At 43.9% G+C, this 17045-nt stretch overlaps 1 protein-coding gene across 2 annotated transcripts in view; it reads right to left on the reverse strand.

The window, feature by feature from the left end:
* MNT (MAX network transcriptional repressor) overlaps positions 1 to 17045 on the reverse strand; it is a 67388-nt gene that overhangs the window by 34555 nt on the left and 15788 nt on the right. The window contains exons 2-4 of one of the 2 annotated variants that reach the window (XM_038375600.2): positions 7763 to 8339; positions 4737 to 4778; positions 3955 to 4066 (exon numbers count right to left, since the gene is read on the reverse strand). In XM_038375600.2, coding sequence (XP_038231528.1) covers positions 3955 to 4066; positions 4737 to 4778; positions 7763 to 8339 — 731 coding nt within the window. The remainder of the gene's footprint in view (positions 1 to 3954; positions 4067 to 4736; positions 4779 to 7762; positions 8340 to 17045) is intronic. The other variant, XM_043499375.1, reaches the window with a different exon arrangement.

Consider the following 17045-nt stretch of genomic DNA (forward strand, 5'->3'; position numbering starts at 1 on the left):
TGACTCCATCTGAGGCAAATTCATCAGTGGCATAAGCAGGTGTAGCTCCACTATTGCCAACAGAATCACACACACTTACGACAACTTCAAATTGGGTCCCCTACATTTAAAACAAATCAGCTCCACACTCTGTCTGCTTAGTGCAAACACCAATTCATCAACTTCACTTCTTCATTGCCTTGGGTAGAGCTAGCGGGTTCAACCCTACCCAGGAATGGAGAGAAATGCATTACTAACTACCGGGATGTTTCACAGGCAGGATTGTTGGGGTACCTTTCTGCTCTAGTGGTCTTGTTTTGTCTTGGGGATTGAAATGGCAGGAAGAAAGAGATGTAAGGGCTACCAGAGACTGAACACATTGGGCGGGAAGGGGGTGAATATTATTTCCCTCAGTGCCCAAAATGTGACTAAATTAAATCTTTTATATAAAGATAGACTGTCAACTAGCCCTGCTGAATCCATCCACTGTAAAACATTTTCTTATGACCAGCATGGCAAGATCTTAATTGGCAAGTGACATATGAATCTGACTGTAGAGGTGTTTTTCAAAAGGAAAGTGGAGAACTGCCCATCTTCCACTTCTTACCACAAAACTTCAAAATATCTTATAGAATTATTCACCAGACAATAAGAGCATTAACCTGTCCTATTAGCAACAGGACTGCACTGATGAAATTGCAATGGCAATTATGCTTGGCTTTCTGGTCCTTATCCTCAGCCAGGCCCAAATCTTGTCCCTTTGCACAAATTCAAAGTGCACAGATCCTGTGGGAGTCCTCACCTCCCTGTCACAATGCTACATCAATCCACAAAAGCATCTACATCCACTGTGCTCCCACTATCTGCAAATCCACTTGCAATGCACCTGTCCCTGCCCCCAACACTGTCCCCTGGCCTGCTTTATCACCAATGTAGTTCCCACGGTGCAAAGCTCTACAGTGGGCAGGGGGGTAGACATCCGCACTCCATAACCTTCCCAACCTTGCACAGTGAAACTGAAACAGTTCAGTTACCTGGAGGGCCACATGTGAGCAGAGCGCAGGTGGAACAGGATCCGGACAATCCTCCACTGAAGTCAATGGCCTAACTGTTTTGATGGGAAAAGTCATTCTCTGGACTAGTCAAAGCCCATTGTTCAGATGGGTTGGTGAAGATCTGCCAATCTCTGACACCAGTTCATTGCACTTTTGAGAAGAAATCACCCCAGTTTTGTTTCTTAGTGCTTTCTTTTATTGTGAACCCTAGGATTTATGGGGACAGAAGCTAGCCTCAGCTTACCCACTGCATTTGGATTTATGCAGATGGCAATCCAGGCTATCTCCTACAGCAGGGTTCACCGAGGGTGTTGCAAAATGCCATTCTGAGGTTATCACAAGCACTGTGGGTGGTTGAAACACTGGATATATTTCAGAGAGAGGATTGAAACTGGAGAGGCTTCAAATATTGCTGGCACCCTATTTAATAACTCTAAACACCTGGCTCGGTCAGCTGCCCAGTTCCGTTTTCATTCCCCATGCTGCAAAATTCTCCCAGTTTGGCCTAAACTTACCAAGGACTTCACTAGAGGAAAGCTGATGAGATCACTCTTGGAGCAGAAGGGGAAGAGGAAGCTGCTGTGTTGTTTTCTTACTCTTTCACCTTCTCTTTTTACTTTGCTTATAACTTCCAAGACAAGAAGTGGCTTTTACAATAGGAAGAAATGAACAGCAGGCACCTGAAAGCTCTGACACCACAATGTGGTCACTGTGAACTTAATGGAAGGATGAATGGGGATAATTATACAAAGATTTGCTTTAGTTCCGAGCCATTTTTGTAAGAGCCTGGCATCAAAATGACACCATCAAAATGGCCGGGATTTTTGCATTCGTCACTTGACTGAATGGGTAGGTATACTGCAACTATATACTACCTTGACATGCCTTTCAGTTCCCATCGGTGGGTGTAGAGATGAGTGCATAGGCGTGTGTTTTTCCCCAGGCCACCCCAAAACAGTACACAGCTCCCAAGACATTTTTCAAAGGCAACTGGGCAGCTGTAAACCTAGCATCACATTAGTTGCATTCAGGTCTTCACAAATGATGACTGGCCTCCTAAGTGAAGGATGGATGAACAAAGGGGAGGCAATTCAGAGATAAAACTGAAGCAGATACCACATGGTGGAAACTCAAGGGAAGCATGCTGCTCTTCTGAGTCAATGGCCGCATTTTGGACTGTCCTAAGTGCACATTATTCTTCCTAGGCACTTAAGGACACGACCGCATATTTCATTAACTGAATGGAAATATTTATCCTTCTCTTACAAACAGCTCCATCATCAGGAAAACGTTCTGCTATAACTAGTGTAAGAGCTTAATTCTTAGCAATTTACAGATCTGATTGCACATTTGTTTACAGTACGGTGCTGCAGCCAGCACTGTTCCTAACCCTCAAAGCATTTTACGATGGCTCTAGATAGAGCCAGTCATCCCCAATGACATTCTCAGGAGAATTTTAAGCTGCATTCCGGAGACACAGCATAAAAATTCTGCGAACAGAGTCTGCACGGGGATAGATCTGCACTTGTATCAATATTCATAGCGTGTCAGCTAACAACGCCAGAGACATCTCTGTTCGTGACTTCGGACTCGACTCCCAGATGTGAGAGAAGGCGATCAGCTCAGTCTGTCTCCGTTAGCGCTAATGGAAGCTCAGCTCTTTACTGACAGCAACCTGCTTTGGAAATCAGACAAAAGGCTCATGACTTTTCCAATGCCCATTAGCTGCAAAATGACTGTCTCCAGAAATGACCTTTCTCAGGAACACAGTTCTACTCCTTTTGTTTACCCAGCCTTTAGGTGCTGGCTTCCACTGACATTTGTCTGGCTTCCACACCCCCATGCCTTCCCCACTGAAGGCAGCCCTCCTGGCAAAACACAAACAAAAATTGAGCAACACTCATAAGAAAGCCAAGGGATGAGTAATGGTCTCATCCTGAAAGTTGGAGAGTAATTGCTGGGCACCTGGATCTCCAGGTAAAGTCACTGGGAGCTGTGGTTGGTCAGCACCTCTGAAAGTCAGCAATAAGATACCACATTTACAGATATTTAGCAAACACCCATCTTAAATAATAACGCTAGTTTTAACTCACGCTTACAGTAACGTTCCAATCACAGAGCACCGTGTTGGGAATTTCTTTTTAACCACTCTGACAAACGTTAAATAAGGACAAGGTGTTTGGTATCTACAGCGCAATGCATATGAACAACAGCTTCCGGCCTTCACCACTGCCACTGCCACACTTAGCTACAGACAATCACCGATTTCTACAAGAGTTGGGCCTGCTTACACGAAAGCTGACTTTTATCCTTAAAATCTCATCGACGACTGCTGCATCACAACCGCTCACAGCTTCCAGGCCGTAGCTCAAGCTTCCTGCCATAGAGCATATCACATTTTCAGTACAGCCCTGTTTTCCCCAAATATTTTAGAGACATTCAGAACCGTCACAAAAACTACTAGTGTTTTGGGTACCCAGGGAGAAAAATGCATGATGGGTGCAGAGGACCAGCGCCAGGGTTATATACCACTTACGTCCCTTTTTAAGCCCCCTAAAATCAGGTTTAAGTGCTGCACAATCCTCCTGGTGGCCCACTGCACCAGAGTGAAATTTGATCCAAAGTGGATTGCTCTCATGGGCGTGAATGACTCTTGATTAACTAGGAGTTTCTGACAACAGGAGTTTGGATTACACAGGGTAGTCCTAGCAGATCCAAAGATGCTGAACATTTTGCAAGTTATGAATGACAACTATAAATTAAGGAGACTTTCCCTGTTCCTTTTACCTTTGTAAGAATTTAAACCAAAAGAATTCAACCAAACATGAAAACAATAAACTTTTAAAAAACATAATACTGGATTTTTGCTCCATCAAGTAAAGCATTCTAGAATCAGCAGCCAGTTGCAAGAAGGCCATACCTGGATGTATCGCAAGGCACTCCTTAGAACGCTGAGATTTGAGGTCTTCTTGTCATCAACATTGGGGATGTTGCGTTTTAACGTCTCAAAGCATTCTTTCAAATGTGCACGTCTGAAGAAACAACAAGAGCTGCACGTCAGTTTGAGGGACCATAAAGCAAAAGGTGATTTGATTGAGGATTAGGACTTAATTTGGGGCCCGATCCAGCAAAGCCTTTAAACCTGTGAGTTGCCGTCAGTGGGATTACTTGCACTCTTAAAACTGAGCCCGCGTGTTCCAGGGGATAGGTTACTGGACTGGAGCATATGAGACCTGGATGTTATTCACAATTATTCCAAGGAAGTGTTGTGTGGTCTTAGGTAAATCCTGTCAACTCTTTGTGCCTCTGTTTTCCCCTCTCACCACTTACCTATATAGATTGTAAGATCTTTGGGACAGGGATTGTTTCTTACTATTTATTTGCAGTACAGTGGGGGCCCTGATCTCAGGTGAGGCCTCTAGGTACTTCTTTAACACAATGATAAGCAACAATAATAATATGCATGTGCTGATGTGCTTTGCTGGATCAGGGCTTTGCAAGGTTATTGTAATGCAAGTAGGTAGTAAGCAAAACATATTAGGAAGCAACAGAGACAAGAGTCAGCTAAAGGAAGCTGAGTAAAATAGGATTAATTAAAGTCACTATAAATTTCGTCCAAGTCTTTCTAGAAAAACGAGTATTTACAGACTACAAGCAAAAGAAAGGGTGTTACAAAAAACAAAAATCTGGCTTTCTACGCACCTGTTCTTCTCCAATTTATTATGTACTTCCCTGGTCCCAACCCTGCAACCCAAACAGAACAAAGATAAACTCAGTGTCAGGTTTAGAACTATGTCCATTCAACTTGAGCTTTCAGCAGTGTGTGTATCTGAGATATGGGGGAGATTTTAAAGACCGTTTGAAAAGTGGTCAGAATTTAAAAGTATTTATAATGTATTATTTGTAAATATAGTACAGACCTATTATATATATGATCGATACTATATATGTAAATAATATATTATAAACACACACACATATCTCATACACATACACAATATATAATGTATATACTGTATACTAGGCACATATAGGCTCCAGTTAGTATAGCAGGTATATACATTAGAGAGGGAACAAAATGCAAAGCTCAGAGGTATTTACATTAGTGTGAATTTTAGGTATGTATACAGTACTAATCACTACAGTATCCAAGCTTTGACAGAGTGTTTGGAGCCAGACTTCAGGCCCATTTCTAATCCATGCCCACCCACCAGTCGGAGTGGGAGTTCTGCAATTATAAACTAAAACATATGCTACTTGGCAGGCATACTTTAAAGCTTTTTGTTTTCTGCTGTAACTGAAATAATGTAACCAAATATAAATATGAAAGAATATAATCAAGAAAAACAGAATTCTCCAGTCACTGTCCAACAAAGACAGTAAGGGGTCAGGTGCTCCAGATTTTTATAAAAACAGAGAAAAACTACTTTCAGAATGAACTCACAAATATCACCTCCACCTCACTACAACTTAGCTCAGGTGTTCAGATTTTATGGTATATTATTAGACAGGGAGAGAGCTCTAGTATCTTCCATAAAGTCTCTACAAAATTATTTACCTTTAATTAAAAATATGCTGAAAGAGGGGTCATTTTTTTAATAAGGGCTAAAACTATACAATCAATTAAAAATAAACAGCCAAGGGCTTTTTCCCATGAAACGTTTATGAGCTGAATAAAACATCTCTCCATATACATGTGTCTGGACAAGCAGCTCTGGAGAGACAACAGCACAGACCATGAGGTGTCTGACCCACATGCATTGAACAGGGTAGCATTTACAAGGTGGCTTGCTCAGCATATGGTACAAGCTCTTAGATCCAGGCAAGCCTGGTATGGAGTGCAGAACTTAATAGTCCTGTTGTCCTGGAAACAAGCATATCATGTTTGAAGACAAATTGTCAAGTGTATTGCACGTTGTTAGAACCCCCCAGGAATAATGGGTGCAAGTCTGGAGATGGCTGCTTACAACAAGCAGAGTCCTACAGATTGACCCAGGGACTGGGGCTTTGGTAATCCGTTTTGAAACAGCACTTTTTCCCGTTCCCCAAAAACAGAGCTAGTTCTACAAAACAGAAAGAAACAATTAGGGCCTGTTCCCCAAAGTCAGGCACCCAATTGCTCACTTATTAGGGAAGCGTAATCACTGGCATTACACAGACCATGGACTTGCATGGACACAAATGGCCAGTTATGTGTCTAACTAGCCATTTGTACGAGCAATCTCTTTCTCACAAGGAATCCTGGTAGCAACTGGCATTTTTGATAATCAAGTGGTAAGGATCATAACCTTTCTAGCTGGAATTATGATCATATTATGAGGAGAAAAACTGCCATCCTCTTCATAGCTTCCTGTTTAGGATCTTTTCCATCCCTCTTCCCAAGAAAGCAGGTAGAGGACAGAAATCTCTGCATCCCCAAAAGACGCTATGGATCCTTTAATCTTCTCTTATACCTTATAGCCCTCCCTTGCTCTCAAGGCACCATTCTGCAGCCATTATCCTTTGGCTGAGGCGAACAAGATGAGATTCCCCCTTGACAGAGAGTCAATATCCCTCCTTAGTCAGCCAAAGGATCGAGGATGCTGTTCAGCAATGCCAGGCCCCCTCTCTCCATAAATGAGCAGAATTCACAGCCCTCCATTCTTCTTGTTTTACCAGTTGCATTAGAGCGATCCTGAGAACTAATACAGAGGGGACTGGAGAGCACAGGAGACAAGCAATGGACTATGGAGCTTTGAACCTCTTGACTAGAGGTAAAAATCCAGCTCAGTTTGGTAACGAGCAAAAGACTCGTCATTGCTTGGTACCAAACCAGTTCTTGGTGAACAGCCATGCACACCAAAAAGGCCAGCATCACATCTGGCATCCTTGTTTTCAGCAGAGGCATGGAAGGCTGAATGGACAATAGGGACTGAATGCCATCACTACCCCTAAAGGTGGTCTCTCCAGGCCAGGATTGAGATATATTGGCAAGACAGTATGGGAGCAGCTTGCAGAGCCTTCACCTCTGCTGTAACCTGTTACCTGGCTAAAGTGAGGACTTCAGTTACCGGTTATATATAATTTTGTCTCAACAAGGTTCCCCTTTAATTCTTGAACTAAGATACCAATCACAAAGACTTCATCCACCAGAGCTAAACGTGAGCATGTTTGCTCTGTTACTTTCTGCACATCAGAGCCAGGGCATTCCTTCTCTGTGAAGCACGGTACCCGTGTACTCACCTTTCATTTAATTTAGAATTTAAAATATCATTGCACAAAGAAATAATTACGATGCTGGCTGCATTGGGATACTGTAATGACAAGTTTAAACAGAGCTGTTGCTAACAGAGCTGCATGGTTTCCCAGGCCATCAGGGACAGGATTTTTGCCTGAGCACCATTCCAGACCTCTTGGGATCAGAGAGGCAGTCTAAAGAACTGTTTTATAATGTAGTGTGGGGTCAGACAAAAACCTATGTTCTGGTCAGAGAAAGCCAAGCTAAGGATTTTAGCCACTGCCAACAAATGTATTCAAATGCTCATGGAGTCTGCATGGTTGTGCTCTGATTGTGGACAGGGTCGGCAAACCCTCCACAAAGCAGCGGGGCCTTGGGTCTGATGCAGTATTCAAAGATCCCATTCCCCCACTCCTCCTCCACCTCCTTTCTCTCACAAGCTCTCCAAAGATCCTATACCGCTGCAACCTGACGTATGTGTGCAATAGCTTGTGAGTTTCTGGGGACTCACCCTCCAGGTCTCTTCTTCTGCTCATTTGGTTTGGCATCTTCTGCCGGGGCCAGTTTAAGAGCATTGAGCTGCTGAGGCGGCGCCTGGTGCTGCTGCAGAGGCTGGGGCTGGGGCTGTATTGGCTGCTGAACCACATGATGCTGAGAGATGGCCAGTACGGGAGCTGCATACTGCGGTAACTGCTTGGGGCTACCTGAAGGGGGCGTAGCAGCCTTGAGGTCTGGAAGAAGTGGGCCGGATGGTCTCTGTATAACAGGTGCAACTGACGAGACTTCCTTGCTGATGCTGGGAGTGCTGATGAGAGGCTGGTGGCGTTGTATGAGCGGAGGGGATAGAGTGGTTTGGGACGCTTGTTGAGGTGGGCTAGTGACCACGGGGATGGGAATGACTGAAATGGGGGCTGCTAGGGGTGGTGGCAGAGGAGGAGGAGGAGCTGGTGCAGGGGGAGAGTTGGGCACTGCTGGGATTTCGTTCCTTGGCTCCTCTGGGTGAAAGGCATTGTTAACCTTCTGTACGCTGGCCTTCTTCTGCTCCTGTTCTCTTTCTAGGCGGAGCTTTTCGTGCTTTTCATTTTCTTCTGTAAAAGAAAACAAAAAGCGCCAACAGTGAAGCACTTTCCCCTCACACCGTATTTTCCATCTTTAGGTCTCTTTACAAAATTGTAAGTATCAGTATCCCCCCTTCTACCTCCCTCCCCCTTCGGCTGATGGGGAAACTGAGGCCCAGGGAGATGAAATGGCTTGCCCAAGGCCATGCAGTACATCAGTGCATAGTGAGGGATAGAGGTTAGATCTCTTGATTCCCAGTCCTGCAGTCTAGCCATTGGATCATGCTGCTCTTTCCCTACATTTTCCCTTTATTCAAGCATAGATTATTAAAATACAACATGTGCTGCCTTCAGAACCAGACCTTCAGCACAACAAACCGAAGGGACTGCCTGTTAACCCTCCATTTTTAGGGTCCTGCACACATTCAACAACAAACCAACCAGCCTGCTCTCCCCAGCAGCAGTGAGACCAGGCAGTCTGGCAGAAACAGGGTTCAAAAAAGAACTAGATAAGTTCATGGAGGATAGGTCCATCAATGGCTATTAGCCAGGATGGGCAGGGATGGTGTCCCTAGCCTCTGTTTGCCAGAAGCTGGGAATGAGCGACAGGGGATGGATCACTTGGTGATCACCTGTTCTGTTCATTCTCTCTGGGGCATCTGGCATTGGCCACTGACGGAAGACAGGAGGGCTAGATGGACCTTTAGTCTGACCCAGTCTGGCCGTTCTTATGCTCTTAAAAGACACATACCACTAGATAATCCCTTTCCTACTGTCTCAAGCCATGGGGCTGTGGATGTCCTGACCCAATTCCCCCTCCCAAAATTTGACCCCCACAAACTGGAAGGCTCTGCCTGACTGCCATTATAGTTACACAGAACTTCCCAGACCAGACAAGACCAACAGACCATAAAGATCTGTGTCTTGCCTCGGTAGTGGCCTTATCCCTGGTTCTTCAGAGGATGATAAAAACCCTTTCACAATAGGCCTAGCTAGTTGTGCAATAACATATATATTGGGTGGGACGGGTTTGGTCCCCTTAGCTATTATCTTATATCCTGAAGTAGAGACAGGTCCAAAGCAAAACCTCAGATCTAAATACCTCTGAACCCTGGTTACAAATCTGGAGTCTTAGCATTAATAAACATGAAGTGCATTTATTTTAACCCCTTGCCTCCCAGAAGCTTGTTCTTAACATTTCATCATGAAAAAAAGAAGCCCAAGGAAACTGAAGAAAAAGGAAGCCCTGGCCTCCTCCATATGCTATCACACAATTTTAAGTAGGCCCTTTGCACTGAGCCCTCAAAACAGTGCGTGTCTAGAGAACCCTTCCCCCTGTATGTTTATCCTTCAAGCTCTGTATGCCTATATACTTCTAGAAAGAAACTGCTGTAGCTTAATTTACAGCAGCAGAATTCAATCCAAAGCGCATCTGTCCAATTCTTCCTTTTTCACTTATAAACAGGCAAAGGGCCGTGGAATGTCTTTAAAGGGACCCAATCCTGCACCTATTAAAGCTGAAATGACAAAACTCCTGTGGATTTCAATGGGTGCAGGCCCAAACACAGCAGTGACAATGATGGTATCCAGCATAAAAAAATCGTTCCAGCCTCATCTCCCTGTGGAGATCCTGCATATGAGAGACAGGCAGACCCTGCAGTCTCAGGTGTCCCTCTCTTTGAATTCACACAGATGTGACCCAGTGCGTCCAAAGGCTGTGTAATATCAACAATGGGCATGGGGCTCAAATTGGTCTCCCTGGGGTGAGTTCAGGACAGAATGGATTTGCTGGGCTGGAGAACCTTCTGATTTACAGCTGTGTGAGGGTGATCCAGCAACACTGAAGTCAATGGCAGGTTGGCCACTGACTTCAATGGGAGCTTCATAAAGCCCTCAGTGAGGAGGAATTCGACTGAAACCCACAGACTGACCTGAAACTGTTCAGAGAGGAGAGTGAGGCTCATAAACTACATTTCTTTGCCAGTGTGTGTTATTGTCAGGCCCTTTAACTTAACTTTGACAGGCATGTGGCCATGTGTTTTTATACCACCAGAAAAAATGTGTGTGTCCTGATTAGCAAAATAAACCTGAATAAATACATTCCAGGTCTCTGGCTTTCATTGTGCAAATATGTCACAATTGAAATTTATTTATACAAACTGACAGACTTGGCATCTTGACACCTCCCAGCTTTAAATCAAACATCTAGAAACCAAACTCACTCCTTTGAAATGGGCAGAAGTTGTAATGAGTGATTGCAGTCAGGAATCTGGTCCATTGACTGCATCTGTGTACCAATGACCCCTCCTCCCCCTTAATGATCTACAAATACTTAGGAACAAAGGAATTACTAGGCTGTATCAAAGCAGTGATACATCTAGTCTAGTATCCTGTCTCTGACAGTGGCCGGTACCAAATACTTCGCAGGAAGATAAAAGAAACATCCCCAATTGTTAAACACAACTGTCCACAGGAGAAACTAGTGATTTGCTTGTACTCTGAAGCACAAGGCCTTGTGGGTATGTAAGGTGTCTGACTCAATGAAGATATTTACTCTCCACACCAGCACCTCCATATTTTTTTTTTTACTACTTTCCCCACAAACAGCAGCATCAAAACAGGATGGATATAAAGGAAGTTCGTAATACCAGAAAATGGGGATTTTGAGCAAGTGGAATTTGAGCACTTGCTTATTCTAGCACAGCTGGCATCTTCACCTCCTGAAGCTAGACATGATAACCTCTGTATTATGCAAAAAGAAAAGAGGTACTTATGGCACCTTAGAGACTAACCAATTTATTTGAGCACACTCCTTTTCTTTTTGCAAATACAGACTAACACGGCTGCTACTCTGAACTCTGTATTATGGGAGCAGTGTGGTCCAATGGAGAGAGCTCTGGACTAGGAGTCAGAAAACTTAGGTTCTATTCCTGGCTCTGACATTGATTTGTTGTATGAACTTGGGCAAGATGCTTTCCCTGTCTGGGTCTCTGTTTAGACTGGGACCATCTCTCATTATCTGCGTGTACAGAGTCTACTATAATGGGCCCCTGCTCTCATTTGGGGTCCCTAGGTGCTACCACAATGTAAATAACACTATGCCATTGATGTAAATCCAGAGTAACTCCACTGAAGCATTTTAGTTACTGTGGATTGTAAAACAGAGCAGAATTTGGCCCTGAGTCAGTAATGAATCCAAAACAGCAAATACTGGTCTTCATCCACACATCCCATCACTAGCTTTATTTAAAATGTAATGCAATTCCTCTATTGTCCACCTAGTTCTTTGACGACTCCTATCCCCATAAAGAAAAGGAGTACTTGTGGCACCTTAGAGACTAACAAATTTATTTGAGCATAAGCTTTCATGAGCTTCAGCTCACTTCATCGGATGCACTGTACGTAGGAAGAGTAGTCAAATTAAACAAACAAATAGAAACCCACATCAACCTACATTTAATAGGGGCTTTCCCTCTTGTAGGAGAGAGATAAACACCTGTGATAAAACTATTCCCCTTAGGGAATACCTAAATTAAAGTTAAACAAAACAAAAACCAAAAACCCCAAACCAAGCAATCTTCCAGCACACACAGCTAAACAATCCTTTTCATATACACAAAGCTGAAAGCTCAGTTCCACTTCATGGCTGTTTCCCTCCGTTAAAAACAAAAGCTTTTCGCATTCGTTAAGTTGCTTAGTGGGGCAAGCAGGGAAGGAGGTGGGGGAGTAAAGTGTTCTTCCAGATTCTGAGAGAACTTTTGTCCCATTCCAACATGCACACTCGCTGTCTGACATGATACAAGATATTTCCTCCCACCAACCCACTCACAGAGAAGTATTCAGGCCCAATTCTGCACTCGGATAAACTGGCACAGGCCTGATTGGAATTAACCAGGCTTGCAGTAGAGTAACTGAGAGCAGACTTTGGCCAAGTGCATGTCAGGGAGGGGATACAAAACTCAGAAGGAAGAGTAACTGCAGCAGGCCCTGTAAAATATGCAAAGAGCAAATTCCAGCTGAGGGCAGCTCAGCGTGGTTCCTACTGGCTGAGGCAGAGAAGGAAAAAAAGCCTCCCTTTTACTCCTCTATTACAGCTGCTGCCTACAAATGTTGAGAATCCTGGTTCATTTCTCAGCAGCAGTTATAAGCAGAGCATAAACCCAATCGGACCATAAACTGGTCCAAGGACTTGCTGGTTCATCACTCCAGCGTCCGGAGCAGGAGTTCTCAAACTGGGGATCATGACCTCTTAGGGGGTAGCGAGGTTATTACATGGGGGGGGTCACGAGCTGTCAGCCTCCACCCCACACCCCACTTCGCCTCCACCATTTATAATAGTGCTAAATATAAAAGTGTTTTAATGTATAAGGGGGGTTGTGCTCAGAGGTTTGCTGTGTGAAAGGGGTCACCAATACAAAACTTTGAGAACCACTGATTTAGAAAAACTGAAGGCAACATTTGGACTAGGTTTCCATTCCTTCCAGTGACGGGGCACTTTGGCTGGAAAGCATGTGAAACTCCACGGCTTGGAAGGAGTTTCACATGTGATCTGGACTCTCCTAAGGTCGCGGGACATTCATATGCAGCATTTGGATTCAGCCTGTTACAGAAATCAAGGTGATGAAGTTGGGATCCGGAAGTCCTCAAAGCAGGGGCAGCGTTTGGACTGGGATGCCAACCTTGATTCTGGCTTCCTCTAATATAAGCTATATTGGGAAAATAACACTATTGACATATTTTTTTTTTAAAAGGAAGATGTAAGGGCAAAAACCCATCAGCAGGAATCCACTGATGTAAATTATTTGAAACCTGAGTTACCAACCATTTCTGAGTGATTCACTTAAACAGAACAACATTAAGAACTAATAAATAAAAGCCCTTTGTTTGCAATTCTTTTGCTCCAATTTGCTGCCTGGTTTGCAGCCAGAACCACCAGGATGGCCCTGGCACAGAATGCAAGAGGAAATTCGATCCCGGTGACCTGATGACTAATTGTTTTCTATTTGCATGTTTGAGCAGGTACTCCAGCATCAGAGCTGCTCAGTTGTTGTGCTCCCAGAAGCAAGGGGTATGTCACTGGCGTCACACTGGTGCCAGTTTTTACTGCCTGTGATGGATGGAAGGACAACCTCTAACTAGTTGTAAGAAGTAAAATACTGGCCTTATGGGAGTCTGATAACAGAAACTCCTGGACTTACTGCAAGTCTGGTTAGGGCTGGTAAATCCTAAAACCAAATTCATCCTTGGGATAACTCAACTGAAGTCAATGATGAATGACTGTCTGTCCTGGCTCCTGCTATTTAAGTCAGGATAAAAATAGGGTAAGACCTCAGAATATGGCCTGCAGCTGCCGACAACCTGCCCATCAGACCTTCGGCATCACAAATGCTGGGCTCCCTTGTGCTACAGGATTCATTTCAAGGATTTTTAGCCCAAATCTGATGCCAGTAGGTCAATGACCCGAGTTGTTTACAAACACAAAGGACCTGAATTGGCATCTGCTCCTGAAAATGCAAATGGGAAAATTGTGCCTAAGATACCTGTCTTGATTACACCAGATATACCTGTGGGAAGCAGATTCCATGGGATGGAAACAGTGCTGTGGATCCATCAAACCACAGGCAACTCTCTACCCAGGAGTCCTTCTCAGTTTCATACCTGTGCCTCACTGGTGAGGCCTCAGCTGGGGTACTGTGTCCAGCTCTGGGCACTAGACTTTAAGAAAGCGGGGAGCAAATTGGACGAAATCCAGAGGAGAGCAACAAAAATGATAAGACACTTAGAAAACAGGACCTGTGAGGAAAGATTGAAAGAAATGGGCATGTTTAGTTTAGAGATAACAGTCTTCATATACGTAAAATGTTGTTATAAAGAAGTTGGTGATCAATCATTCTCCCTGTCCATGGAAGGTAGGATAAGAAGCTATCAGCTTGGTTTGCAGCAAGGGAGATTCAGGTTAGATATTAGGAAAAACTTACTAACTTTAAAGAGAGTTAAGCACTGGTTACCTAGGGAGGTGGGGGATATCCCATCATTGGAGGTTTTTAACAACAGGTGAGACAAACACTTGTCTGCCTCATTGTGAGACAAGATGACCTCTTGAATTTCCTTCCAGCCCTACATTTCTATGATTCTATGACTTTAAGAAGTCCATCTAAGAGCTCTTTAGTAGTCTATATGAAATAACTTGGGTGGTCTCAGGCAAGTTTCTCCCATCTGCTTCATATGCCCAGATATAGAAGCAAATTGCACACTGTATCTCAGATATTACAGTCCACACACACAAAGGGCCACTTTCATATTAGTTCACCTACAAGCCAGTATGTGATCTCATACAAATCCAATATGTAGGACACATGTGATGTTTATGACATTCACATACAAGTCACCAGTATTTCTCGCCCATACGGATTGCTGAACAGGGGTCAACATCCCAAAACTCACCCCCTTTTCACACTCTCAGCAGAGAGAACAAGGTCTGAGTGGACCATGAACGCTGAACTGCCCTCTGATCCCTGGGGGTCTCTCTAGGTCACAAAGGAGGCACACTGGAATGGGGAAACTTTCACTCCCACTGCTCAAGCTGCCTATGTTCTGTTAATAGATTTCAGTCCCTGAGGCTGAGGATTTTAGTTCAGCTGCCAACCCAACTACAGTGGCTGCACATAATAAAGGAGGACGAGCAACAGAAACAGAAGAGACAGAAAATGTCACATGAGGATACAGGAAGCAGAGTCAACATTCTCTAACCAGTGGACTAGTACTAAAGCCTAACTGGTTCAGAAGCACACAATGGTCAGGGACTCTAACTCCCTTATCTAATAATCTGCTGGGCTTAAGTCAAACGCCTCCCCTTCAACTGGCCTGGAAATTTTCTTAGGATGCGATTACAAGTACTAGTTCTGTGGACCGAGCTACGCAGGCTGCCTGCTACCACCAGTCAGGAGTGGCCACTGTCAAGAATGCAGAAGTTCACTGAAGGAGCAGGCTGCTGCCTTTCAAGAAAACGATATTTTGCAAGACTACAATTTGAAGGATCCCTGCTGTTATTAGTGCTCCTAACTGGACAGCCTGTCAGCATTCATAATTCACATGTAAAGAGCATCTGCCTTTGCCAAGTTTCAGAGTAGCAGTGGTGTTAGTCTGTATCTGCAAAAAGAAAAGGAGGACTTGTGGCACCTTAGAGACTAACAAATTTATTTGAGCATAAGCTTTCGGGAGCTACAGTGAGCCACAAGTACTCCTTTTCTTTCTGCCTTTGCCAAATCAGTCTTCTTTGCTATTCGTATGCTTTATATACTTATGCTGGAATATTGAGAGATAACATTCCATAACTTTACATGCAGCTAGTTATGCATTGGGCCTAATTCTCTTGGCGTAAATCAGAACTTTGCTGCAATCAACGCGAGGAGAAGCAGGTCCAACATAGTGACGCATTTCAGTGTATATCTGAACCATCCAATACTTCAGGTAGCTGGGAACACTCAAAAATTACTCTATTAACTTGTACATGCCACACAGAAGCTCTGACTGATTGCACGCCGGTTTTACATCAGTGTGATTCAATGTACTTACTCCCAATTTACACCAGTTTAAGTGCGTGGGGGATCGGTCTGCAGGTGTTTGTTTAATTCTTTCCCCTCTATCTCTGAATCATGTAACTTATATCTATTTATGTGCCTCTTGGCTGAAATTTCCGAAAGAATTTAAGGGAATTAGGGCTAGATTTTTAAAGGTAAAATCCCATTGGATTTTAATGTGGGTTGGGTGCCTAAATGGCCTGTATGCCTTTGAAAATCTTGCCTTTTACCATTAACTGGAGATGACGCTCTGTTTCTTTGTGCGTAAACACACTTTCCTGGCAGTTTGGTTGCTTCATGGGATAAGACGGGGGGAAATGGAACAGATAAATCCTGTTGAGTTGTGCTAGAAATGGATCTTAGCTCAGCTTTTAAAGACCAGCTGTACTGGCGCATTTTGGTCATTTCATGTTTTAGTGCAGCACTAACATAAGCGTCTTATGTTACAGCAAACACCACCTATCCCAGCATCCCAAGTGGACTGAAGCAATAAGCAGCTGTATGGAGGACAATGCCATAGAGCTGAAGTTTGCTTATAAATGTCTGGGAGGGACACTGTAGCTACAAACAACTGAGTTCTGAAATGAATACATGCTTTGATTTGATCTTTCTGGTGGGAGTCCCCCCGTCGGGAATAGGGAAAGAGAACAGACTTTGACAAAGAAGGGATGGGGAGGAAGCTGGGTTTTTTTTTTTTTTTCACGTTAGGGTCTTAGACTTCAAAAGCAACACGATATCTTTGGTTTACCATTGTAAAATAATTAATACTCATGATGCATCTCACGTCCTCATTCCTGTAATCTACTGAGACCGCTCTAGGTTGTGTTTGGAAAATGGCAGGACAAGGCTATTATACATAAACTACTGCTGGAAGTATGAAGACTATTTTCTGCTTTTGCAGACCCCAGATTGTAAAGAGAGGGACTGAGAAGATGAGAAACTGATGACAAGAACATGCAGGGTGAGTGATGGTGGAGCCAATCCCTCCCTCAAGACGTGGTTCCCTGCTAACACAAAGGTAGAGAACAGCTGGGAAGTAGGCAGTGGCACATGTGTGGGCCTGGATTCAGGTGTGAATAGGAGATGGAGTGAGGTATGCATTCCTGAGTTTTGGTAGTTCAGATAAAAATGACAAAACCCAACCCCAGCTGCTCCC

This window comes from Dermochelys coriacea, chromosome 17 (genome assembly GCF_009764565.3).
Source record: "Dermochelys coriacea isolate rDerCor1 chromosome 17, rDerCor1.pri.v4, whole genome shotgun sequence".
Classification (NCBI taxonomy): domain Eukaryota; kingdom Metazoa; phylum Chordata; order Testudines; family Dermochelyidae; genus Dermochelys; species Dermochelys coriacea.